Source organism: Meleagris gallopavo, chromosome 1 (assembly GCF_905368555.1).
Source record: "Meleagris gallopavo chromosome 1, MGAL_WU_HG_1.1, whole genome shotgun sequence".
Lineage (NCBI taxonomy): Eukaryota > Metazoa > Chordata > Aves > Galliformes > Phasianidae > Meleagris > Meleagris gallopavo.
The window spans coordinates 176,485,763-176,512,050 of NC_139404.1; the positions used below are offsets into that span (position 1 = coordinate 176,485,763).

At 45.2% G+C, this 26,288-nt stretch overlaps 3 protein-coding genes across 8 annotated transcripts in view; 1 reads left to right on the forward strand and 2 right to left on the reverse strand.

Moving 5' to 3' along the window:
• Positions 1-10,861, forward strand: EEF1AKMT1 (EEF1A lysine methyltransferase 1). Of its 4 annotated transcripts, none has more exons than XM_085216194.1 (5): positions 1-130; positions 6,207-6,360; positions 7,169-7,251; positions 7,924-8,204; positions 9,663-10,861. In XM_085216194.1, exons 2-5 carry the CDS (start codon positions 6,211-6,213, stop codon positions 9,788-9,790), a joined length of 642 nt encoding a protein of 213 aa, XP_085072320.1. In that variant the 5' UTR covers positions 1-130; positions 6,207-6,210; the 3' UTR covers positions 9,791-10,861. The 4 variants fall into 4 exon arrangements, with proteins under 4 accessions (XP_085072320.1, XP_085072319.1, XP_085072321.1 ...); XM_085216193.1 differs by lacking the exon at positions 1-130 and adding an exon at positions 160-317; XM_085216195.1 differs by lacking the exon at positions 1-130 and adding an exon at positions 876-976.
• A 3,229-nt stretch (positions 10,862-14,090) lies between these two features.
• On the reverse strand, positions 14,091-24,547 carry IL17D (interleukin 17D). The gene is made up of 3 exons (XM_085216196.1): positions 24,376-24,547; positions 23,983-24,272; positions 14,091-17,201 (listed from the first exon to the last, which is right to left on the reverse strand). The coding sequence occupies exons 1-3, from the start codon at positions 24,388-24,390 to the stop codon at positions 16,886-16,888; spliced, it is 621 nt and encodes a 206-aa protein (XP_085072322.1). The 5' UTR covers positions 24,391-24,547; the 3' UTR covers positions 14,091-16,885.
• Positions 24,548-25,657: 1,110 nt separating this feature from the next.
• The window catches only part of IFT88 (intraflagellar transport 88), a 35,551-nt gene continuing 34,920 nt past the window's right edge, over positions 25,658-26,288 (reverse strand). For all 3 annotated transcript variants that reach the window (XM_085216197.1, XM_085216199.1, XM_085216198.1), the window contains one exon: positions 25,658-25,933. In XM_085216197.1, coding sequence (XP_085072323.1) covers positions 25,812-25,933 — 122 coding nt within the window. In that variant the 3' untranslated portion in view covers positions 25,658-25,811. The remainder of the gene's footprint in view (positions 25,934-26,288) is intronic.

Sequence of the window (26,288 nt, forward strand, 5' to 3'; positions counted from 1 at the left end):
GGGCAGAGCAGCGCCAGGCACCGCCCTCCGCCAGCGTAGCCCGGTAGGGGGCGCGCGCCCCTCGGCCCACACGGCCGCGCGCGGCGCTGGGGAGGGGTGAGCCGGGGTGCGCGGAGGGATCTGTCGGCCGGTGAGTGGCAGCGGGGCGGCGAGTGCTGCGATCCGCCGGTGTGCGCGTCCGCCCGCCTCTCGTCCACCATGAGAGCGGGCGGGGGCCGGGGCCGGGCCGGCGTTCCTCCCGCGGTGCCCGAGGACATGTGCGGGCCGTGGGGCGCTGCGAGGCCGTGGGACGGCGTGGGAGCGGCTGCCCGCGCCCGGCACGTTAATGCGAGGCGAGGAGGGGGCGGGCGGTGCAGGACGGAGGTCGTACGTACGGAGCGATCCCCTGCGCTTCTCCAGCGCGGCTGTCCCGCCCGGCCGCGCTCTGCAGGCCGCCCGCCCCGTTGCAGCCTCAGCACGTGGGTGTGGGACACGGCTCTGCACGGCTGTTTGGTCACAACCCCAGGCAATCCTACAGGCTTGGGGAGGAGTGGCGAGAAAGCTGTCTGATGGAAAGGGACCTTGGTGTTCTGATGGACAGTCGGCTGAATGTGAGCCAGCAGTGTGCCCAGGGGGGCAAGAAGGCCAATGGCATCCTGGCTTGTATCAGGAATGGTGTGGTGAGCAGCAGTGGTGAGGCCTCACCTCGAGTACTGTGTTCAGTTTTGGGCACCTCAGTACAGAAAGGACATGGAGGTGCTGGAGCAGATCCAAAGAAGGGCAGCAAGGCTTGTGAAGGGCTTGGAGAATATGGCCTGCGAGGAGAGACTGAAGGAACTGGGGCTGTTAGGCTGGGGAAAAGGAGGCTGAGGGGAGACCTTATTGCTCTCTTCCAGTACCAATACCAAGAAAAATGCTTACAGCAAGAGCGGGGCTGGTCTCTTCTCACTGGTGACAGATGACAGGACGAGAGGAAATGGCCTCAAGTTGTGCCAGGGTAAGTTTAGGTTGGATATCAGGAAAAACTTCTTTACAGAAAGGGTTGTTAAGCACTGGAATAGGCTCCCCAGGGAGGTGGTTGAGTCACCATCCCTGGATGCGTTTAAAATCCATTTGGATGTAGTGCTCATGATTTAGCAGAGGGTTGTTAGGGTAGTTTGGCTAGGTTGTGGTTGGACTTGGTGATCTTTATGGTCTTTTCTAAGCTGAGCTATTCTATGATTCTATGAAAAACATATTAGTCAGCAAATGTTGGAATTATTAAGGGAAAGAGAGGGAATGTGGCAGAGAACATCTTGAAACCACAGTATAAGTGAATGATCACCTTTATCTTAAGTGCAGCATACAGCTGCAGTTCCTCCATCACAGACAGGGGTGTGTGAGAAGAGGTGAATGAGGGTTAGTGAATACTGGAAAGCTCTGCTGAGGGACAGGAGGCAGGAGCTGTGGGGGGAGCAGCCCACGCACGGCTGTAGAGTGGTGGGGCTGTATGAGGTGGGGTCACACATCAGTTCCTTCCCATGCGAGAAGTGCCTGCATCTAGTGGATCCGGTAGCCATGTTCACTGCAAGAAGAGGTGGGGTTTCATAATGTGGAACTTGCTGCTGTGGGATATTATAGATCACTTTATGTGTATTTAAGGATACTGGGCAAGGGTCTGTTAGAGAACTGCATTCACAATAAATCACTTCAGCCAGAAGTCCCCTTCATGGAGAAAGATTATAGACCAGGCGAAGGCAGAGTGGGTGTCACCTCTGCTTACTTGCCTTAATCTCACTCTTTCCAGGACAGCTGGTTCTGGCTGTCTTCAAGATACTTCAAGAACTGTCAGTATCAACCCTTGTCTGAACTAGTGAAGCTTCTCTTTTGAACCTCTTGCTGTGGATGTTAATGAAAGTTTTCCAGAGATCCCAAAATGGAGCTGTTTTTGGATTGTGAATGCCCCAGGTTCACATCACCTTCTTGTCCCTCCTTCCTTCCCAGTTCTGTTTTGTATGCAGGTTTGTCAGGCCTTCTTTTCTGATGTCTCCCCTCCTGGGATCCCCCTCAGTGGCTGTTTGATGCTACTGGGCCCCAAAGCCTTGCAGCTGCTTGACAAACATCCCAGATGTATGGGGAGTTTTGTTTCACCTTGGGAAGACCCTATGAAACAGATGCACATATGGCTTAGCATCTCTCAGTTTCTTCTGGCTGCACCATGCTAGGAGGATTGTTGTGTTAGGTTACTTTGGCTGCTGTATTTAATACGCTTTGTCCTGTCAGCCCCTCTTGTGAAATTTGGCATTTTTGTACATTTGGCAGTGCTTAGGTAACTTGTCAGATCCTTGAGCAAAAGCTGAGCTTTCACTAAATTGCATTTCAGATTTAAAGATCTGAACACTTCAGAGGAAAGGTCCTTTCTGTGTCAAGGTGATTTCTGTTTGGAACAGGACCGCTCAGAGAAGCCTGCTGCCCTGCGGGCCTGCTTGGCTGCCTGCCGCTAGTGGAGACCTGGGCCTTGGATCCTTGCATTCAGCGGCTGGAGCATGAACAGAGCCCCTTGTTTTTCAGGTAGCAAGGCACGTGTCCAGCTCTGGAGTAACTTCTGTCCCCTGATGGAGACTTGTTCACCTCCAGCCACCTCTCCTGATGCTGTATCACTGCCCAGGTTTTCTTGGCACATGTTTCATATGTCATCAGTGACAGGCTCTGTGCCTCAAATGCTTGGGTGGCTTGGGAAAAATACTGCTATGTTTTATTCAGTTGCACACTGGTCTTAGATCTGTGCTATACTAGAATAGTCTTTTCTGAAGTTGCGAGTGTACATTTTATATTCTTGGTAAGAGACTGCAGGAGCTAACAGCATCCTTCCTCCCCTCACAAAGGTTAACAGCACCAGTTCCCAGTGGCATTAATATTCCTTGGCCTTCCAGTAGTCTTTCCTTCCTCCCTTTAGTTAAGGGACATTTATTGCAATGAGATTACTTCTTCAGGGTACCATAAAGGGTGAGTACTGGAAACTGGCAGAGCAGCCACCTCTGCTCTGCATGCATCATACAGTATTTCTGCATTACACAGATGATAGGGAAGCCTGACCTGCAGCCACGAGTTGGGTTGAACTTCCTCTGGCAGAAAAGTGGTAGTTAGTCAGCTGTGGTGCAGTCTGGAGCTAAAAGTTCTGGAGGAGCAGCTGCCTGCTTTAAGAGAATTTTTGAGGTAGCTTCATAAGGATGTGTCCCACCTTGTGCTGCCTCCTGAACATCCCTCCTGAGTGGTGCTGTGGCTCTGGAAGGATCTGACTGCATCTTTTGTAGTTGTGGGGTAAGCAGTGATGCATGGACATGGAGCCTAACCTAGCTGGGTGAGTGTGAGTTCCCAAGCTTCTGCTGTAGGAGCACAAGCACATCTGTGCACAGGAGCTGCGCTGTATCTCACAGAGTGCTGGTTTCCAGATGTCTGTATGTTCCTAACTATGGATGGACCAAATGTACTGGGGCACAGAAACACTATGAAACCCCTTAGGAATTTTTGAGTGAGTTAATTTTTCCACAGTGTTCCTTCTGACTTTATTTTGTCTCTAGGGCTTAGCTGTGTAAAATTAGAGTTTTCATACATGAGAGCTGGAAACCAGCGTTAAATTGTACAGTATTGCTCTGTAGATGAGGCAGTGGAGTCTTCTGTGCTGCTATTTCCACTTGGCATTATTACCTCTTTTTTGTTGTTATTTTTTTTAGAGGAATTTTCACACAGAAGGGGTGCATCCACCCAAACAGCTCAGCAGCTGGCAGGGGCTCAGCTGTGCATGGACAGGGCTCTGCAGGCACCTTCCCCTGTCCTGCAAGCTGTGGGGTGCAGTGTGTGGTGTTGTGGTGCACTCCCTCTGCTCAGTCAGTGGGTCAAGCTGCCCCTTTGGAGGCCAGCAGCATTCACATAACAGTAAATCAGACTTGACACATTGCTTTAAACGTTGTATTCCTGTTGATCGTGCTTAGAGGCACTGTGGGTTCCTCTGCTTCGTGCCATCCTTCCTCAACTTTCAGGGCTGTTTTTGGACTTGAGAGCAGCAATGTGTGGGACGGCTGTGGAGGGTTTCAAGTAGTAGTGCCTCCTGATCACTTGAAGCCAAAGGAATTTACAAGTCTTGTTCTCATAAACTCGCTTACTGTAATAGTTTTATAATGCAGTTCATGTGCATAAAAACATCTTCATGCTGATGGCCTAATTCAGTCAGTCAGTGTAGACAATGTACGTTCATTCATCCAGGCTGGATGTGGCTCTGGGCAGCCTGGCCTGGTGGTTGGCGACCCTGCACACAGCAGGGGGGTTGAAACTAAAATGATTATTGTGGTCCTTTTCAACCCAGGCCATTCTGTGATTCTATGCTTCAGAAAAGTGTTTCAAGTTTTGGAAGTGTTCCAAATAGATGGACCTCATGATATTTCTGCCATGTGTTCCGAGTTACCTTTCCTTGCAGCCTCACAGTTAATTGCTGCTTGGTTCCTGAAGCATTACTACGCAAACCAAAGGGAAGATTGCTAAAAAATAGAAGTAGAAAAAAGATGCCTCTACTTGTATGCCTGCCCTTCCACCAAAACAACAGGTCTTAGCTTCTGTCGAGGAGGATTTCATTTCATGTGTATTGATCAAGTCTTTGCAAAGGCCCAGATGGGCTCATTGAGCATAAAATCAAAACTTCAGCTTATGACTTAAGAATTGCAAGTTTGCATCTGTTTCAGCTTCCTAGCATCAGAGCATAGATGTGTGCTTGCTTTAGGAATAACAGCAAACCAGATTTCTGCATGGGTGACACACTTAATTAAAGAGAAGGTGTGAGATGAAAAGTAATTTGCAACGCCTGTCCCAACAAAAAATGTTCTTGTACAGGGCCACGATGCGTGTTGGCAATCTGTGGTGTCAAGAAGAAGAAACAGAAGGAAGTGTTGTGTCGTTCGAGGTGGCTGGCTCCAGCATCCCTCCATCCACCCATCCATCCCTGCAGGAGGCGGGCGATGGGCTCTGTGTCGCAGCACCCCTGTGCTGTGCCCTGTGCCGCCACAACAGCACGGCAGTTGCTGTAGTGTGGAGGTGAGCTGTGGAGTGTTTCAGCAAGCAGTGAGAGACGGAGTTCTAGGAAATGTCCTGAAAGCTCTGCAGGAGCACACAGCGCGGGGGGAAGAGCAAAGCGAGAAGGCTGTGAGCATTGTGAGCCAACGATGGAAGAAATGTGAAGCAGCTGTAGTTCAGGTGAAGCGTACTTCTCCCTGGAAGTTAGCTGTGGTTCAGGTGGCACGCGTTGCTGCGGGACCTCTGACGTGCACGGCTCCTGCCCAAAGGAAGGGGCACATCTGCTTTGAGTTCTGTTGAAGTCATTGCACGTATGAGTTCGCGGCCCGAGTGCAGAGGAAATTCGTTTCTTAAGAGAATGAACTCGAGTTTCGCAGGCCGATTGGTTTCTGCTTGTCACCGTCGCTCCACGAGGTGGCGGTGCCTCTGCTGGGAAGGACAGGAGGCAGCAGTGCTCAGCTCCTGCCCGCGGGGCGCTGAGCGGCACGGCGGAGGCACCCGGCTGTCAGATGTCTGGCAGTGGCTCTGCTTGGTCGTTTGTACCTCGTCCTTCTGACATGAGCTCTGTCTGTGTTGGGCACACAAGTCGTGCAGTGTTAGCTCATCAAAGCATCCTCTCGAGCATCTCGTCTGCTTCAGGTTTGTAGCGTACAGAGGAGTCTTGTTACCGTGTGGGAGGTGAAGCCGGGTGATCCTCGAACACTGGTTTATTCATTTGGAGTCAAAATTGTGACTTTACAACATGGCAAGAAATGATTGGTAGCTATCCTTATGTCTAGGAGGGGGGGTAAATATTCCAAAGGATTTGCAACATCCATTAAAGCTTTTGGGTTTTTTTTTCAGCAAGCTGATACAAAATCAGTGTTTGGATGCAGGGTATGCAAAGTGTCATGACAACATCCCTATAAAAATACAAGCCACTTCTGTGTTGTGCAGAAAAGACAGCTCCTGTATTCTCTCTGGAGACACACTCTTTGCATTCTGCCTCTGACTGATTTAAAGCTGCTAAGCAAAGGGAGCATGCTGTGCCCTGTAGGAGGCTTTCCTAGTTAGCTGTCAGACTGAGCCCGTGGTGTCAGGAATGTTGTTTTTTTGCCTTGGGAAAGCAGGCTGTTATTAAAAGCTTCCACCATTGAAAAGGGTTAATATATATATATTTTTTTTTCCCTCTGGGCAATGTCTAGGAAAATGGATGATGATGATGATGACGTTCCCCAGCTTTCATCCCATACATTGGCTGCCCTCCAGGAGTTCTATTTGGAACAGCAGCAGAGAGAGGGCATGAAGACCTCCCAAGGGTTTAATCAATATTCTGTTGGCTCCATAGAAGAAGACTGGGTAAGAAACTAACCTGCAGCGAATGAGGCACGTTGGTTTCACCAAGCTTTCTTTTGTGGCTAGATAATAAAAAGGCGAACACTCGAGGTGTTCCTAGAGCGGCCAGGCTGTTTGTGGATGTTAACACTGTAGGGTTATTCACTTTAAGTCAATTCAATTACGTGAAGAACGGGAATAAAGTTCCAACAGAATCATCTGTGCCCTCTGGAGACTGAACTCCAGCCTGGTGTGTGAGGGCAGTGAAGATTGTTCTCTGGGTTTGAAACAACACAGTGTAACAAGAAGGAATGTGCTTTCCTTCCACATGTATTTCTGCTTGTGTTTATTTTTTTAGTTGTGTGGGTGGATGGGTGGATGCCTTGCTGCATTTTTTTATCTGACTTTCGTCTCTGAGTTTGTTTTTTTACTCCTTCTGTTTCTGACCTCATTTGGTACTTTTATCCTTTATTTCCTTCTACATTGTCATTTTTCAAGTTTTTTTTTTTTTTTTTTTTCCTTTTCCATTGAACTAACTCAATTTAAGCATGTGTTTATTTTGCACTTCTGCATATTGGGTTTGAACTAACCCTGCCAATGATTGGTTCTCCTGCTACCGTAGGTAAGTGGTTTAGAAAACACACAGTGCAAGCTGCCTGCTGTTTGTTCTTGTTTTTCAGAAGTAAAAAGCTTCTTTAGAACATATCACCTTTGTAGTTTCTGAACCAAGAAGTTGCAATGGATTTGGGTTTTTTTCAAATAGGACCCTCAAACCAATTGTTCACAATCAGAAGATACGGTGTTGCTTATAATTGTGCATTATTTTTCTCAGCAACTGAGCCAGTTTTGGTACAGTGAAGAGACTGCATCGTGCCTGGCTAGTGAAGCGATTGTGGCAGCAGGAAAAGGTGGCAGGTAGGACTTAATAGCTACCTTGTAGGTTTAGTGTGTCTCTTCTGTAATTGTTCCATTTGTGCAGAGAGAGAATGCAGTGTAATTCATTACTTTTTGTACCTTGTCTTCCTTTGCTGGAGTTGTTGCAGAAATGCCTTGCCATTTCTTAATCAGTAGTTCCTATTGAACTTGTTCTGAATTGCAGTGAATGTTGTAGGCTCTGCCGGACAGAATCATAGAATCCATAGAGTTGGAAGGGACCTTTAAAGGCCTTCTGATCCAACCCCTGCCGTGAACCATCAGGAGCTCAGAGCCCTGTCCAACCTGACCTTGAATGTCTCCAGGAACGTGGCGTCCACCACCTCTCTGGGCAACCTTTGCCAGTAATAGAAGTTTACTGTGGATCTTTTTTTCTTTTTTTTCCCCCTAAGAAATACAATGAGCTCCAGAGCACATTAATGACTTCTGATTTCTTTTTTCTATTTTCATACATTTCTGCAGAACAGATGGAAAAACTTTTCCCTCTTAGTTCTTCAAGGATTTTCATCTGAAAATGAGTTTTCAGATTACCTGGGGCAAATGTTTAAGATGTTTTCCCACAGCAGCTCTGAGAACTTACAGAATTTTCTTTGTTGTAATTATTTTTGTTGCCTTTTGAACTCAACATTTTAATATTTTATGTGTCTTTTTCAGGATAGCCTGTGTCAGTGCACCCAGTGTGTACCAGAAGCTGAAAGAACAGGATGGCACAGATTTCTCCGTGTGTATCCTGGAGTATGACAGAAGGTTTTCTGTGTATGGAGAAGAATTTATCTTCTATGATTACAACAACCCTTTGAACTTACCTGAACATCTCCTGCCGCACAGTTTTGACATTGTAGTAGCAGATCCACCCTATCTGTCCGAGGAGTGTCTTCAAAAAACTGCAGAGACCATCAAATACTTAACAAAGGGAAAGATTCTGCTTTGCACAGGTATACTTAATAAAAATATGTAGATCTCCAGTAAGCTGCTCTTCTTCTGTCTCTAAAGGCAGACGTATTCAAGTGAGAAGAGTCCCAACTCAGTAATACTAATCTATAGGTAATTCTGGGAAGAATTTATGTCCAGAAGAGGGTAAGCTTGTACTGCTCTAGTTCTGCATTATTTTTCATTGAAGATACGTGTGTTTTAACGGTTAAAATCTGTACCTTTTTCTTACTGAGTTATGAGTTTTACTGAATTATTGAAGAACTGTTGAGATCACCCTGCAAAGCTCCAAAATATTTTTTTCTTGTAAAAGAGATGTTTTCTAAAATTGAAATGACTGAAATTCTGGCTGTGACAAACAGAGGTGCGACTTACTGTTGAAATTCTGATTTCCTAAGCATGTCTGTAGCTGCAAGTTTTCAGCTGCTGAATTTAGCAAAATCTAAGGTAAACTAAATAGAAAGACAAGTAGGTTAGCATGGCCTTTGCCTGGTGAAGTGGGATGGTTTCAGCTAAGTCTTCAAAAGAAAAATGAGAAAAAGACAACTTTTTTCTTTTTCTTTTCCGTATCAGCTGCTCCTCGCTGGTAAATATAGCAATTGCAGTGTGAACGAGCACTGGAAAATTCTGCCATTGGTTCAAATAACCAATCAAATTGGGCATTGAAATGCAGGAGGAGGAATTAAAAATCGGTGATTACAGCAGTGAAACTGGAAGACTTACTGAGTGCATTTGCAGAGCCTTCTTCATGAAGATGCACTCAGTAGCTTTAAGAAGCTACGAGCATCTGCCTCGGCTGAAAGCTGTAGCCTTACAATAAGACATCTGAAGACATTCAAGAAACTTTTGCAAAACAAAAACCAAAGGACAAAAACCCTCTGTATGTACAATTCTGGGCAGTCAACCAAGTAGGCAAAACAGAGAAAAATTAAATAACACGTGGACATAGAGTCTACTTCTTTGTTTAATTGTAAAAGACAGTCATGCATAAAACTAGTTCTGAGATATTTATTTTTTTCCCTAAAAAGGGTAAGTGGGCCTTCAGTTTACACGATTTGACAAATACTCTTCAAGGAAACGATTTCTCAGCGTGGAGCCATAAATATCACACTGTGGTTTATTTAAATAAAATAGTATGTGTAATCTGTTTGCATTTCCCATGCTCCCCACCATGAAATTTCTCTGCCACGTAGCAGAAAGATGGAGTTTACATTTCTCTTTTCTGTGAAAGGGGCACTGATCTTACCCCTCTCCCTATTTTCAAGAAACTTTGAGGATGTTCTTCCATTCTTTCATGCTTAAATAGCCCAAAACTTCAGCTGTTGAAGAGACAAAGTGACGGTGCAGCTGTTAGTCTGTTCCCTAGAGAAAAAAGAGGCAGGCAATTGGGAGGAGTTAATAAAAAGTCCAAACCTTCTGATATTGTTACTGTTTTCTCACCAACTACCCATTATTTTTGCTAGGTGCAATCATGGAGGAACAGGCAGCAAAGCATCTTGGTGTGAAGATATGCAAGTTTATTCCAAAACACTCTCGAAATCTAGCTAATGAATTTCGATGTTATGTGAACTATGCTTCTGGACTGGACTGATTCTTGGGAGAAGATCTGGAACTTTCTCAGAAGATCTTTTTCAATCAAGTTACTTTGTATTTTTTTTCAGTGACTCCACAATGCTGAAACGTTCCACTCCACTCCAAGCAGTATTTTCTGGGCTAGAAGTAATCAACACAGGATGATAGTGTTTCTCTTTTAAATGTGTAAGCATTTGCAAGCATTGTTTACCTTGCTTGTTAGGTAAGTGGGGACACAAACAGTGCAGGTTCTGCATAATGGAAACCTCTTTGTTAGAGTTCCATTCCAACCAGTAGTTTTTACCGTTGGAGTACTTTTCTGTGATCTCTCTGAAATGATTTTAGCTGGTTGGCCTCTAACACCACGTAGGTGCTTGCCTGACAGACATCAGAACTGTCAGCTGTGTCAGAACTGATGACTTGGGAGCTAGCGGATGATTGAAAGAGCATGAATATTGGTCTCACCTTTCAGAGCTGTTTGTTCTGAACATGATGTGTTCAGATTCATTACCCAGCAGGCTGATATTTTTATAAAGAATAACTAAAGAGAAAACATATCTCCTTATGGGTAGGTCTCTCCAGTTGCTTTTTATAATAATCAAAGATTTGCCAACTAAGATAAGACCTATTATCTATTGTTGTCACCAGAGTGGCTTTAAAAAAAAATAAATGCAGTGGTTGTTTCACCTTTTATAAAGGTTTTTCAAAAATCCAGACTTTGTTTTTGTAGACGATGAGATCTATTTTGTCATCAGTTGTCACCATGTAAACTTGTGTATGTGTGTCATGCTTGAAAAAAGTCATGTTAAACATCTCTTTGCAGCAGTACAGTGCATTTATTTTGCAATACAGAATAAACATGAGCAACAAAAACTGATTAACTTGAAAAACAAAGGAATACCCAACTAGACTTTTGTATTCACTAGCTAAGCTTATCTCTAAATGTTGTTATAAACCTCACGTCTCCTTGAGAAAATCACAGTAAGGATTCACCCCCTAGACAGAGCTTTACTTTCATTAAGAATCCTACATGTAAGTCAGGTAAAATCAGCCTAAAATATGAAGTAATTAATAAAAATGCCATACATCAGCCAGTTGTCGAAATTAGTGCTTCAGACCATGTCCATGGATTCTCTTTGAATTACTCCTATTGCTGGCTAGGAATTACTGCTTGTGTAGTGGCATGACTCACATATGTGCATTAAATCTTGAATCGCCGTGGATCTGATTAAATACGGTGCCTGCATTTTCATCGATTTCAATATCAACTTAAAGATAACTTACAGATATATCAAGATTATAGCTCCAAGAACAGGTCTTTTTTTCCTGAATGCTGATTTTCATCTTGGTCTTCTGTCCCACAGACAGAAGTGTTAGGAGTAGAACAGAAATTGTTGGATCTTAAAAAGCTGACGAGGTATAACGTTTGGTAATGAACTTCTCTTGTTTCTAACAGGCAAATGTTAAATTCTATATAAAAGAGTTTTCAAGCTGTATTTCAAGCAATTTCTGTCAAAATAGATGCTGCATTAAAAAAACTTTAGGATAGATGGGATTGTTGATAGCAGGACTCTTTTAGAGCCAGTTTTCTTTAACCTCTTGGCTACACTACTGATGTGTTTTTGGGTGAAAGCTGGTTCATGAAATCCAAGGCACTCCAAAGTTTTTATCATCAATAAATACACCAAACAAAATATATGTGCTTATCTTTGTATAGCATATTAGATATTGGATTTGTGTAGAAGGCTAAAAGAAATGCTGCTTCTAGAAAATGAAGCACCTAAGTATTAGAAAATCTATTTTATGAAAGGGATAAGCTTAATTATTCTTTTGAGGCAAGAATTCTAATAACATAGAGTTTGTACTCATCTTCCTGTGGATTTGTGCTGTTTGGATGCAGATTGTCCCATCTGGTAGAGTAAACAAATGTGCAGAAATATTGTAGATGGAATATTTTTACAGTGCTCAGAGAATCGTGCTTCCCAAGTTGGAGGTAAAACTGGATTCTAAATACTCTTCCCAAGCCACTCTTGCTCTCCTCTCTGCTTTCCAACAGATCTGTTCATGTCCTAAGACTTTTCCCCCATGTTTTTTTGTCAGCTGCTTCCCCACCCTTTACAGTGCTCCTGAGATTCTTGGCACCAGTTTTCTTTCTTTCACTCCTGTTGATTTCTGTCACAGGACTGCTAATGGATACTATCAGAACAATGGCTGTGTGGTAGAGGAAGAGCTCAGCAAGGCTGATCCAAGAGTTGCTGCATGCCTATGGCCACTACCTGTCAAACCAAGTGATGTCCCTTCTGTTAAGCCCAGTAATACCAGAATTCTCTGTGAAAATTCCTGCCCACAGGTGACACACAGCTGGGGTTAGCTGTTTTCCAGGAGCCTGAGCCATTGCTGTTACGTGACCAGTTTGAAAATAAGACAGCAAAGCAGTGTTAAACATGTAGGCATTGGCATAAATCACAGCTGTGAACTGTTTTGTGTTTATTATCATGCCAACTAGATAGAAGCAATGCAATATGAAGCAACTCCTGAAACTTTAACTACACCGAGGCCTCAGATGGGACAGGTACAGCATGGCTGCCAGAACTGATTATATTCTTCCCTCCTGCCCACCTGAATTAGAATGCGCTGCCCAAATACAAGCTTTACATATGTTGCTGCTTTGTAGTTAATGTCTTTCAGTTGTCTCCTTCCCTTTGCTAAATCTGTCTTGCTGGGCTCTCTTACCACAGTATTAAAAGGTAACTTTGCTAACTTCATCAGAGACCCATTTCTTTTTCTGAAAAAAAGTACAACTTTGAGAACCAAGAAACGTTGTACCAAGAAACCCAATTTGCCAAATAACTGCTGCCTCTCACACATTGGCCAGACAGCTTTGAAAAGAGGCTCTGTGAAGATGCGTGACTGCAAATGAGTTTTGCAGTTATTTTTTTGTAGATGCAGTCCACAGAGCAGCCCATTATCCACCGGCTTCTTTCTCCCAAAGCTGGTGAGGATGGGCAGCTGCCCAAGCAGAGCTTGACTGGTGGCATTCACAGCATTCATCAGTGATAGGGTGGGAACTATTTTTCCTGTATTTGTTTATGGGGAAGTTGCTGTGTTTCTGAAGCCACGAAAGTCTGTAGTGAATTTGTACTTTGTGCCAATGCAGTAAGTTATGTAACAGCAAGCATCTCTTTTCTGGAACAGGATTGTCAGTGTCATGTAGTGCTTGGCTAGCTTTATTGCAGGTCTCTCATGGATTACTTCTCTCTTGGTGAAGCTTTCAACATGAAGCCATTCTTCCAATGCTTCCAAGGCAGACGTGCTGCAGCCTCTGAGCTGCGGCAGCAGCAGGACCTCTTGGTGCCACTCAGCCATGTGCAGTACACCGTGTGACTCCTGGCAGAGGAAACCTGGCATCGTGCACGGGCACATGAAGGGGCAGGTACCATGGCTACCTGCATCGTATCACATGACAGATGAAGCTTTCATTAAACCCTAATTGGCATTAAAAGTGTTGTGCTCATCTCGGAGTCACACAGCCAGCCAGCTTCGTGCCTTCGCCCCTCAGCCCAAGTGGGAAGCACCCGCTGATGCTGCTGCTCCACTTCTCCTCATGCTGTGCTGCAGAAACAAGTGGTAGCTCACACCACTCAGCAGCAATACGTGCTGATCTCCCTCCTATAGCTACAGCTGCTCCCTAATCCCAGAGAAATTAACAGGCAGTTATATGTTCCGAGAGCATGTAATCGCCTTCCTCCCTCTTCCCCTTACTGCTGGCAATCTTGTGCTTATTTGCAGCTGCAGGCCACTGCCTGGTTATGCAAACACCTTCTTGGAATGACGGGCCAGTAAACCAAAGCAAGCATCTCAGGATTTTCTCAGCCTTCCTGCATGATATGAATTTTCCAATGTATCTTAAGTGATACTACAGAGAAGAAAATAATTCCTTTACCACGGATATTGTTCCATGTTTTGTGGCTCCTAATGCATTCTAGGGACAACCTCCTTACAGGAGAAGATTTTCCTGACACAACAAAAATTTTCTCAAATCAGCCACAGCTGCCAGATAGTTTCAGCTTTGAATTGTTCGCGTTTATTGGGCCTGGAGTTGGTCCAATGAGGCATTTCGTGTCTGCCTTCTGTCAATAGTTTGTAAACCTTGAAGCAACTCCAATGGACTTCCCTCCCCCCGTGCAAATTAAAGGCAAGGCCACAGCAGCTGTAACCAGAGGGCTAAAAGCTGGAAAATGTCACACCACAGCTGAAGTCCAACTGATATAAATCCACAATGTGATGAAATCTTAAAGAAAAGGAAAAAAAAATCCAAATAAATGCAAATTACATTTAATACTCAAACTTTTCCACATGAGTAATGTGGAGAGGGTATATATATGGAAGGGTATGATGAAGGTTAATAAATGTTTGCACAGCTAATAGTTTTTGATGTTAAGTATTAGGAAACAGTTGTTCAATAACAAATTATTACACTGAAACATAAACACCACTTTCAAGTGACACCTAACTGGAAAGCTGGAACAGAAAGCAAACTGTCTCAGCTAGAAAGCTTGTCATAGAAGAGAAAGACAATTGAAAAAAGGGAAAGGAGAATAGCATGAGGTTGCCTGTGAAAATAGGAATCTTTCTGCACTTGTTGCAGTATGAACAGGAGGTCACCAACATACATCATCTACTGATCCACTGAGGTTTTGCAGTTCTCTAATACTTTCTTTTCAGTCATCCAATTCCTGAAGCTTTATGTAAGCTGAAGCATCTGTTTTTCTGGATTGACAAAACCACTTGTGTTCCATTTACCTGGTGTTTGCCCGTGATTCCCACAAACAGAACATATTCCAGTTACTTGAAGAAACTCAAACTGATGCCATAAAATTATGGCTGCAGGACAGTTACAACAGAATGAGAGCTTTTTTTCTCTTTATGTCATGCAAATAAATCCACAGATGCTAGTTAACACATTTATTATAAACACGGATCTGTGTATCAGAAAGATGTGGTCAGTCGCACTGATTTTCTGAAGAACAGGTTTTGGAAGGAGCTCTGTTTATTTTGTTGTTGTTGTGGGCTACTTTTATTATCTTTTGCAATGACTGATTTGTTTAGTATGTTATGGAGTCTGAAGGTCCAATTTCATCCTTCCTGAAATGTGTATGTGGAGAAAAACAGTGAAACCTTTAAGGAACTGCTGCAGTATCATCTAATGCATATTTATCTCTGCAGGTCTGCTTCTTTTCGAAACCCTCTGTCTTTGATTAGCACTTCCCTTTTCTATGGGAATGAGAAGTTCTTCCACATTAGGAGGAAAGAAAAATGGCTCTATCAGCTTCAAGTATTTATATTCTCTGGAGAACAGGTGACCACCTTTAATTGCTGGCAGTAGTGAGGCAATTAGCTGTTCTGGTCCAATAAACACTCTGTGGCCTCTTTTGAACCTTCCTTTGAGAATCTCTTTGTGATACAAGTATCCCACTCTGCAGAGACATGAAGCTAAGCTACAGTACTAAAAAACAAATCTTCAAGAAACAGTTACATACTTCAATCTGAAACGGTGATGGGAATCTTTCTTTTATTGGTTCCCAGAATTCTTGAAGTTCTTTTAGGCTTCTTAGTTAGACAGACTGCACTACGAAAATACCATCATGCCATACTGAGCCATAAAGAGCACGATCAATGACTGTGCATCAAGGAGTTAGGTGATTTTAATTCTCTGTTTAACTTGTTAATTCTGTTTAGCTCACAGACTTCCCATTCTTCATCCAATGACATTCCAAAGGTATGTTTTTGTGTAGGATTGAGACTTTCTCCTCCATGAACCAAGCCCAATTTTAAGATTCTTGATGTAGCAAATGCTCAACACATACTGTATTTATTCTATTTTACAATATTGTAGTCACAATCATTCAACTGTAAAAGATACTCTCTGTTGTTCATTTTGAGATTTATCTCACACTTTGGTGACTGTGAACTTTCTACACATTGTGGTCATGCAAGCTACCCAGTTAGTCCTTACTGTCATTCTCTAGACTAAGTCAATCTTTGGTCCCTCATTGTGGAACTGCAAGTTTTTGCTTACTGATAGTTTGTAGTTGGGTTCTTGCCCCCAGGTTCCTGTAAGCTGCAAGATGAAGGTCTGAATGCTTTTCTACAAGGTAATGTTTTCACAGGAGATTGTCTGCTGCTTGTAACATGGGAAAACCGAGCAGAACTAATTGTATAAATTAGTTCTATTTAACCAGTTTGACTTGGCTGTGATTCATTTCAGTGACAAGAAAAACATTTTGGCCTTTCAACTTCACAGAACAGTTTTAACTCAAGAAACTGTTAAGAAGTTAACAGTGAATGAAATCCAACAGAGAATTCTCGGGATCCAAACTCTATTTATTCTAATGGACATTTTCTGTTCAATTAGTTGTAGTCCACAATGGGGAAGTCCACTGCACTTTCATCATGTTCCAGCATGTTTTTTTTTCTCATGACTTTTGTACCCTTAGCAATTTGGTGAGTTTAAAAATAGCTAACTCACAGAACACTGTTTCATGAATGACTCCAGCCCAGTGAAGGTTCCCATGCTGTGCTGTATAAACAGACAAAGACATAACAGCAAAGAATGCTGCTTTGGGTTGACGTGCAGCATAAGGGAAGGCTCTCCGATCCTGAAAAACTGTATTTTTAACTGATGTTTTGGCATCTGGACAAAAACTATGTGAACTTTATATAAAAGTATTTAAAAGTAGAGTATAAGTGATTCCTGAATAATATCTACAACCAGCAGTCTGCTATAGCAATAGCTAGCATTTCTGACTATTGCATCATCTTCTAAAATTTACTGTGAATAAGTAAGTATGGATAAAATGTTCCGTGCTAAGGAAAGGAAAAAAGCTATACTGGAATTTGCAAGAAATACTCACATGAGCTACAGAAGTTCTTAATATGAATTGTCATCGCTAACGATCTGAGCAACTGAACAGAATTTTCCATCCTATAACTGAAATAACTGTAAGCAGAGAAACAGCATACTCTGATGTGTTTCTCTGCTGCGCGCAGCGTGCTGAGGTGGTGAAATAAGGATGTGAAGCCAATACCGTACAGACGACCCTTCCTATATTCTTCATTCCGATGACGGCTTGTTCTGGTTTACCAGCAACTTCATTTCTTGCTTGTCTATGCTGGAATTTACGCTTTCGGCCTCCTTTTCTTGCTCAGGCACACACGTGCAGCCCACTGGGATGGTGACGTAGTCTTCCGTGTACACATAGCGGCCCCCAGCGCAGGAGGAGGTGCGGCGCAGGATGACGGTGGGCATGTAGACGGGGGTGCTGCGGAAGTGAAAATTCTCCTCGCCAAAGATCCCCATCAGGCAGCCCTTGCACAGACAGTATGCTTCGGGAATGTATTTGGGGTATCTCGTGGGGTCATATGAAATTCTACAGGGAAGCAGATAATAAAGATTCATTAGCGTCTCTCTGCATATTCATCTGGAAGACATTATTATAAAGTTATTTGACCGTAAACATTCATATAATGTTTTGGGGGATTTGTTGCCAGGATAAACAGCAGTAGTTGTTGCTGTCTGGCTTCTTAGTTGAAAAACTGAAAGAAAGAGCACAAACGACTCGTTGAACTGATCAAGTCCTACAGAGCCTGCTGAAGTATGAAGTGACTGGCTTCCCACAATGCAATTCAAGGGTTTCAACAGAGTAAGTCTTGCACTTTGAACTGAGTGGGAAATTAGAGTATTAGAGAAGACTTGGACACTTCCAAACTTCATTATCTGCCTTGAGTTCTCAAAAATGCTCTACAGATACTTGTCAACATTCTTACTGTTGACATGATTATTTAGAATTATATAATTTAAATGGAATTACTTTGTACAGTTCTTTCTGCAATAGTTTTTGCTCCCCAGTATGCTTAAGGTGTTCAGGGTTGTAAAGGTTCCTTCCTCTTAAAAGTAGAACAGAAAGTCTCTACCTTTTCCTCTAACCACACAGAATCATAGAATCACCAAGGTTAGAAAAGACATCTAAGCTCATCCAGTCCAACCATCCACCTATCACCAAATTTCCCACTAAACCACATCCCTCAGTACAACATTTAAATGTTTCTTGAACACCTCCAGGGACAGTGATTCCACCACCTCCCTGGGCAGCCTGTGTCAGTGTACGACCACTCTCTCGGAGAAGTATTTCCTAATGTCCAACCTGAATCTCCTCTGGCACTATGTGAGGCCATTCCCTCTATTACTAGTTACGTGGGAGAAGAGGCCAACCCCCAGCTCACCACAACCTCCCTTCAGGTAGTTGCAGAGAGCAGTAAGGTCACCCCCGAGCCTCCTCCAGGAAGAAAAGGTGTGATAGTGTGCTTTTGGGTTTATACTGATCCTGACTGCCTTACCGCTCATGTTTTTAGCAGAGAGCAAAAGCTGATAAAGTCAGCTTGTTTTTTGAAATTAAAAAAAAAAAAAAAAAAGAGTATGTGGCATAAGAAATGAAGCCACAGTACATATTGTGACGACGTACCTGTTCCTCAGTTCTCCACCCCCTCTTCCTGCTGATACTGGAATTGTTGGGAAGGGCCGTAACTTGGATTGGAAGAAGAGGTTTTTTACAATGAGGATGGTGAGGTGCTGGCATAGAATGATCCATCCTGAGACATTCAAGACTAGGCTGGACGGGGCTCTGAGCACCTGATGGATCTGTAGGTGTCCCTGTTCATGGCAGGGGTGGGTTGGACCAGATGAGTTTAAAGGGTCCCTTCAAACTCAAATGATTCTATGATTCTAGGATCATTACAAAAACAAGACTTTTTCACTTCTATTTTTGCAGTGGCCATACATTCTGAATTCTTTATCTTTTTAAGGAACTTGATTTCCTTGCAGAGAAATGTGGCCAGTTCTTGCATAGCCAGACATCTGTGATGCTGCTGATAGGTTTTGCAAAGCTGCTCTGTCCCATTTACACTTGCTTACTTTCCCCAGGAAATACCTTCAAGTTACAGGATCTCACACCAATGTGCAATGAAATGTCTGCTAGCCAGCAGAAAGACAGTGAAATACGGTTGGTTCTCCTGTGATACATTCCTATTTCAAACTCAAATGTGAATAATTTCAGTGGCAGAACGTTAAACACACCATATGTCAAGCCAGTGGTATTTCCTATGCTGTATTATCTCTAGCACCTGGTTTATGATGTTACTGGAAAGCACAAAAATGCTTCTTGATGCAAATGCTGCAATTTTCACTAATAACAAGAGAACAGTGTCAATGGAATCTGCAACAAGCTTCCCCTTACTGAATTCTCATGTGGCAAAAGTCAGGCACAAATGAGGTTTTCTGGAAGGATGGTATGGTGTGATTTTCTACTTTCTGTGGTAAAATCTCTTATATTCCTAAGTGTGGAGTAAGTACCACTGGTCCATGAGATGAGGACTGAAAGGAATCGGTTACAAATGTGAAAATGAATCCAAAATGCAAATACAGTTTAGCATCCAGAGCAGAACTGGAGGGCTGAATGCTCTAATGAAATTAAAGGCTATACTGAAAGATTCTGCATCTTTGGCTCAAACTTGCTGATAAAGATAACCTAATAATGCAAGTGCATTTTGTGTCCTTCTCTTGTCTTTATGCACTGATCATCAGTCTGTGCATACAGTGACCACAGCCTCAACTGCTGCAGGTTGATGTATCTTCATTATTCCAATCACTACAAGTTCCTTTTTTAAGTCTTTTGGAATAGGACAAGCATGTTTGACAGTGTTCAACAAATGGACAAAAAGTGTGCTCCAAGTTCCCACTGACTCCTTCCTACTTGTGGTAGAATATGCCCCAAATGGGTGGTCACAATAGAATTTGCCCAGAGAAGTTGTGGAAACCCCATCCCAAGAGGTTTTCAAGACCAGGTTGGATGGGACACTGACAATATGATGTAAGGGCTAAATTAGAGATTAGCAACCCTGCCTGTGGCAGGGGGGTTGGAATTAGATGATCTTTGAGATCCCTTCCAACCCAAGGCATTCTATGATTCTATGAATCAGGCTGAAAGTGAAGGATGACCTGAGATTTGCAACTTCCCACAGCAGTGTCCCCTGCATCTTTGTGCCAGGTGCTGTACCACAGCTGCAAACTACACAGACCAAGCACATAGATGCAGGCTGCCCTTGGCACTGAGCTCGAGTTGTTGTATGCCAAGCAATCTCTCCCTGGCCAGTGGTCCTCATCTGCACGTGACCAAGCAGGGAGCTGTATGGTGCTGCTACATTTCCATCTGCTGGAACAAGCAGCGGGTTTGTGATGAACTGGAACTGCTAATGAAGTGTGACTAGTTCTAGGCTGCTTTTACTTACAACCCTATGAGTGTCTTGAGAGCTCCCAGTGAAAAACAAACTTCCTGCCATTTATGCACTAAGCCTGGAAACTCAAGAGAGACACTGCTGTCAGAAGCAAAACTCTTGCAAAGACTTTGTCTCTCTTGCCCTGTATTGCTATTTCAGATGCAGTATTTTTTAATAATATTAGCACTTCATAGTCTTCAAGCTTCCAAATCCAGCGGTCAGATGCTGTGCTGGATTAGGCAGGCCCGGCTAACTTCAGAAACCCACAGCTGGCGTTGGGCAATTCAGTTCCACACGCACCACACTTACTACCTGCATATAGAACACACTGAGCACAATGAGAACATAACAAATGACATAACACCTGCTACAGAGATTTACATGTTCTGCCAAGGGAAAAAAACAGTTGTTAGCTCCTAATCTTCTAAGAGTGCAACGGGACAATGATCTGAATGCCAAACCTCCAGTACCATCCAGCTGTTGTATGAATGGGTACTCAGAAAGGACAACAGTTCTCTGTCCCCCGGTGTTCTCAGCCTCAGCTGCACCTTTGGGCCATGCACACTGTGCCACACGCAGATGCTAAATCCCGGAAAAAGTTTTGGGAAGGTTCTTGCAAATCACTGGATTTTTATCTAAAGGAAAAATGTGTATGACTGCATTTCCAAAAGCGCTGTAGTCAGGTTTGGCCCTACCCATGAAGACAGGCCAGCCTGTATTACTTTTATTAACGTTTTATATAAGTGAGCACTAAACTAAGGATCACAGAAACACAGAATCACAGGGGTTGGATGGGAACTCGAGAGACCATCGAGTCCAGCCCCCCTGCAAAAGCAGCTATCTTGTAACAGGTAGGTGTCCAGATGGGTCTTGAATCCTGCCCTTCTGCTCTGCACTGCTGAGATTTCACCTGCAGTACCGTGTCCAGGTGTAGAATCCTCAGTATAGGAGAGACATGGACCTGCTGGAGTGCATCCAGAGGAGGACCACAAAAATGACTCAAGGAATGGAACACCTCTCCTACAAGGACAGGCTGAGAGCTGGGGCTGTTTAGCCTGGAGAAGAGAAGGCTATGAGGTGATCTGAGAGCAGCCTTTCAGTATCCAAAGGGGAGCTACAGGAAAGAAGGGACAGACTATTTCTTCAACAGCGTCTGTGGTGACAGAACAAGGGGAAATGGCTTCAAGTTTAAAGAAGAGAGATTTAGGCTGGATATAAAGAGGTGCAGTGAGAATGGTGAGGCATTTGGAACAGGTTGCCCAGAGATGTGGTGGATGCCCCATCCCTGGACACTTTCAAGGTAAGGCTGGATCAGACCCTGGGCAACCAGATAAAGCTGATTATAAATTATAAATTATTATAAATATTTAAAGGGGGGAGGCAAATGGGTGAGGGCAGGGTCTTCTTGCTGACGTGCAGCAATAGGACAAGGAGTCATAGCCTAAAACTTGTACATAGGAAGTTCCGTACTAACATGCAGAAGAACTTCTTAATGGTAAGGGTAATGGAGCAAAAAAGGTTGTGCAGTCTCCTTCTATGGAGCTATTCAAGACCTCTCTGGATGCCTATCTGTGCAATGTACCATAGGAAAGCTGCTTTAGCAGGGGGGTTAGACTCCATGATCTCTTGAGGTCCCTTCCAACACGTGCAATTCTCTGATTCTGAGCTTCATGTTCCCAGCTACACAGCAAACTCCTGTGGCCATTGGGATAAAATTTCAGTATCAGGCAGACAAACTTGCATTTTACTCCAACTTTTGCTGAAATACCAATGGACAGCTGCTGCCAGCAGCGAGATTTTGGACCAGATGGTTCATGGTGCAGTCCACATGCATCTCCTGTATGCCCGGGTTGTAGCATGCCAAATATGACTTAAGTCTTGTTAGCTGTGTAACCAAATTAAGGATCAAGTAATAGAAAGCAAGCTGTAAGCACAAAACAAAGACAAAGAAAGAATCCACACAAAGATCAGTACTTTCACCCAGTCAAAGCTAAATTTTTCACACTGAACAGAATGACAAACTCGGATTTATATATGGAATAAGTTGCACACTGATCTCTAAGTAATGTATTTGATTCTTTATCACAAATGCTGATATGAAAAAAAATCCAGCTGACTTGATCTGAACTGGCATGAAAGCTGAAGAATTACAAGAAGCAGTGTTCAACAGCTGGGAGCAGGTGTCTGGGGAGACATGCGGGGAAGGTAAGTGCAGCCAGGCTTGATATCCTCATTATTAATGATCTGGAATAGGAGTGTAAGCAGCATGTTAATGAAATCTGCAGATGGTCACAACAGGAACTGCTGCAACACCAGTGAGGACGTAGTAATAGCACAGTACATCTCGGACATTAAAATGCAGGTCAAAAAGAAAAAAAGATTTCTGCATGGAGCAGAAATCAACAGTGCTGTATATCTTCACTGGCAGAAAAAAAGCTGGAGGCATCAGGAGATGCTGGAACTGTGCAGGAATCCTGATGCAAGTCTGAAATAGTGAAATTCATGTTTGAGGCGTGTCCGTCCCATTGTGGTGCAGAGGAAGCATAGGAACATAGAAACACCAAGGTTGGAAAAGACCTCCGAGATCACCCAGGCCAACTGCTCACCTATCACCAATATTTCCCCACTAAATCACATCCCTTAGTACAACATCTAAATGGAGGGGACCACTTGCTCTTCTCAGACGACACTGGGTGAGAGCACTTCTGGCCATCCACCAAACAACCCTGGCAGTTCCAAGGAACAGCAACAGGAAACACCCATGACTCCTGGAAGATGAGCAAAGGGGAGCAATTTGTGGGGAAAGACTGACAGAATTAAATGTATGTAGGCTGGTGAAGTTCTCTCACACAGGAAAGAGCTGTACGCAGATCTTTACAATATCCTTGCCATAGAGAAAACATTGCCAAGATGATGTCAGAGGAATTGCTTATCCACACTGACAAGGTATACTGTGTCAGTGTGCTTTAATGAGGGCCGCGTGTCCTTTTTGGAGATACAAACAGCTCTAAAGGCATCTGGGAGACTGCTGAGGGAGTTAACAGGTTAAACAGCCGTCCTCTGAACACTGTGCAGCAGAACTGGTCCTCCGGACACTCCTTGGATCTGGCTGCACAGCCTGCAAAACAGCAGGTTGTCATCATCAAAGCTCATCGCTGTTCATAAAGGGCAATTCTGTATCGCGTGCTTTCCACACACATCTTGCAGTGTCTTCCAGTACCAACGATGAAGGAGAAATGGGATCTGTGACTGGGCAGCATTCTCTGTTAAGCACTAAGAGCTCCAACTGAAAAGAAATACATGTCCAGAGAGGCTGAGAATGGAACCCCCCCCTTTCCAAAGTGAGCCATTTTCTGCCAGCAGTGCTATTTGACAAAAGCTACGCACAGATACCTGAGCTTGCAGGTGGGCGTTCATCACACCCGGCTTTACGCATGTTTACGTTCAAAAGCTCTCAGCCCGCTTTATTTGTCGTACCACGACAGATGCTATTTCTAAAAGCACTTAGTTTATGAAAGGCTGATGGGACACATCGGCCGTTTTCCTCTCGCCGGGATTACCTCTTCGAGGATAGGCGGGCAGCGGCCGCGCCGCACAACAAACGTTCAGGGCGATCGCTCCGAGGAGCCGTGCCGAAGCCTGCCGGACGTACGGCCGCACCTCACGCCTCGGGCTCTCCCAGTTTCACCCCAGCGGGTTCCTCCCGCCGGGATCGCCCGGCACCTGCCCATCGGACACCCCTCGGCGCCCCGTCCCGCGGCGCAGCCCTCGGGCCCTCGCCTCCCGGCCGCCGGGGCACCGCGGCACCCGCGCCCACCCGGAGTCCGGCCCCGCCGCCTCCCGGCCCCACCCGGCGCTCCCCCGCCGCCCGTCGGTCACCTGTAGGCCCAGGGCGAGGCGCTGCGCAGGTTGACGGGCAGCCGGAACCTCTTGTCGCCGCCCGGCCGGGCCCCCGCGGGGCAGCTGGCGTTGTGCTGGCGGCCGGGCGGCTCGGGCTGCAGGGTGTGGTGGAAGGCGCCGAGCATGCCGGCCGCCAGCCGCCCGTACAGCTGCTCCAGCAGCTCCTCGGGCCGCTCGCCGCAGCTCCGGGGCCGGGCCGGGCGTTTGGGCGCTTTGGCGGCGTCCGAGCGGAGCGGGAGCAGCGCCGCGCACAGCAGCGCCGTCAGCACCTGCAACGGGCAGCCGTCAGCGGGGCCGCCGCCCGCCGCCCCCCGCGCCCCGCGCCCGACCCGCTCCCGTCCGCGCGGCCCCCCGCCCGCCGTCCCTCCTCACCCGGCCTCGCTGCATGGCGGCGCTCGGGCCGCTCGAGGAAGGCGAGGGGAGCGTGCCGCTGGCTGTCTCCCGGCGGAGGAGCGGCTGGAAACGCGCCCCGCGCCTCGCCGCATCTCCCCTGGCCTCGCGTGCCAGGAGATCGCGGGCGCTCACGGAGGAGGCGAGCGCTCCGGCGGGGAGAGAGCCCAGCCCCGAGCTCTGAAGGAAACAAGGAGCGCGCGAACCAGAGAACCGACCGATGGGCTCGTGAAACACAGCTTTATTGTGAGGCACGCTTGAATCGGCGTGGATCAATCCCTAAGGATAACTGATGTTTTCTCAGAGAAAATAGCTAAAACGCTTTACCCCTCGACGGCCTCGGATGAAAACCGTCCCACTGTGCTCCTGGCAACGGCTGAGCACACGGTGCGCCCTGCACGGAGCAGCACGGGCTGCCCCGGCCTCCCGGTCTCCTGCCTCATGGCGCTGCCCTGAAAACGTGGCGGTTGGTCACCCACCTTCATGGGGCTCTGTGTCCTCAGAGCTCATTGAGTGATCTGTTTAGAGATTCCTGGATACACAGGAGAGGTGTTAAATAAGCACAGGTTTGATTAACACGTACCATAGGTACGCTTTGTCCATGTCTGCAGGCACACACCCCACACCCAGGCACACGCATGTAAAGATGCTTAAATATCATAGGAAAGAGGGACTGCGCAAAGGAGAGGAACCAACCAATGGATTAATGAATCCAAGCTTTACTGGGAGACAGAACTTGGAGACTGTCCCACAAGAACAGCAAGGGCCGGAGGTGCATAGCTCTCCTCACCTATTGACGGCTGCAGGGCTGACACCAGGAGTGTGCCATGCTCTGGCCGTGTCCCCGTCCTGTCGTAGAAGACGAGAGCCCTCCCCCACCACCTGTGTCCAAAGGTTCACAGGGGATGTGACTGGGATGGAAGGCCGACCCCCCCCCCCCACACACACTACACTTCGCCTCCTCACAGTGCCCATCCACCCTTCCCCATCCCTTCTCATTTCAGCCCCTGCTCCACTGCTGCCCACTCTGCTCTGGGCTGCTGGCTCGCTGGCAGGGCCCTCTATATACCTGCTGGGGCGGGTTCCACCATTTTACCCTTTGTGACAATGCTTCCACATCACCATGGTGAGTGAATAGCAGGCACTGATGGAAGGCCCGCTCCTCACCTGCTTGCATTATAATAAGGCCTTCGCTTTTTGCAGTTTTAATGCAGGAGAAAAATAACCCAATCATAACTTATTTTTTCACCAATCATAAAACACATTGTAGCTTCAACTCCAAAATGTTTAATGTACGGTCCCATAAACACAAAGTGTTTCGACAATTATTTCTTTAAAACCTGGTACAAAACCACCTTGAAGAAGCATTGTTCTGCTAAAAAGTTTAGAAGGAAAAAAGATTTTGAGTGGACCCAACATTATTCTGGAAGCAAATCCTCTCCTAGTTCTTCATCAGCAAAGTCATCTTCCTCAGTTCTTTTCCTTGCTGCAGTTTTAGGTCTTTCTGCTTGTGGGCCAAGTGGGTCTATGTAGGAAGCATCTGGGATTTAAACAAGTACATTTGAAACAGTTACCTGCAAGTACTTTTAGCTTGGTTTTAAACACCTCAAATCAAACAGGAGACTGCTTTCTAACATGACACATCTGTCAAGGTATCTTCTTTGAAATGCAGACAAGAAAGATCACTGAAGGAGAAGAAGATACCACATTTGGATTTTTAAGATATTTTTTCCTGACCAAAACTTGCAGCAGAAAAATAGTAACATAAATATTTAGTTGGGCCACATTCCTTAATATCTACAGATCCTTTAAAGTGAGCTCTGAACAATGAAGCTAATGTCATTCATCACGATTATTTCATGGGGAAAATGCTTTCCTAATTGTGTAATTATTAT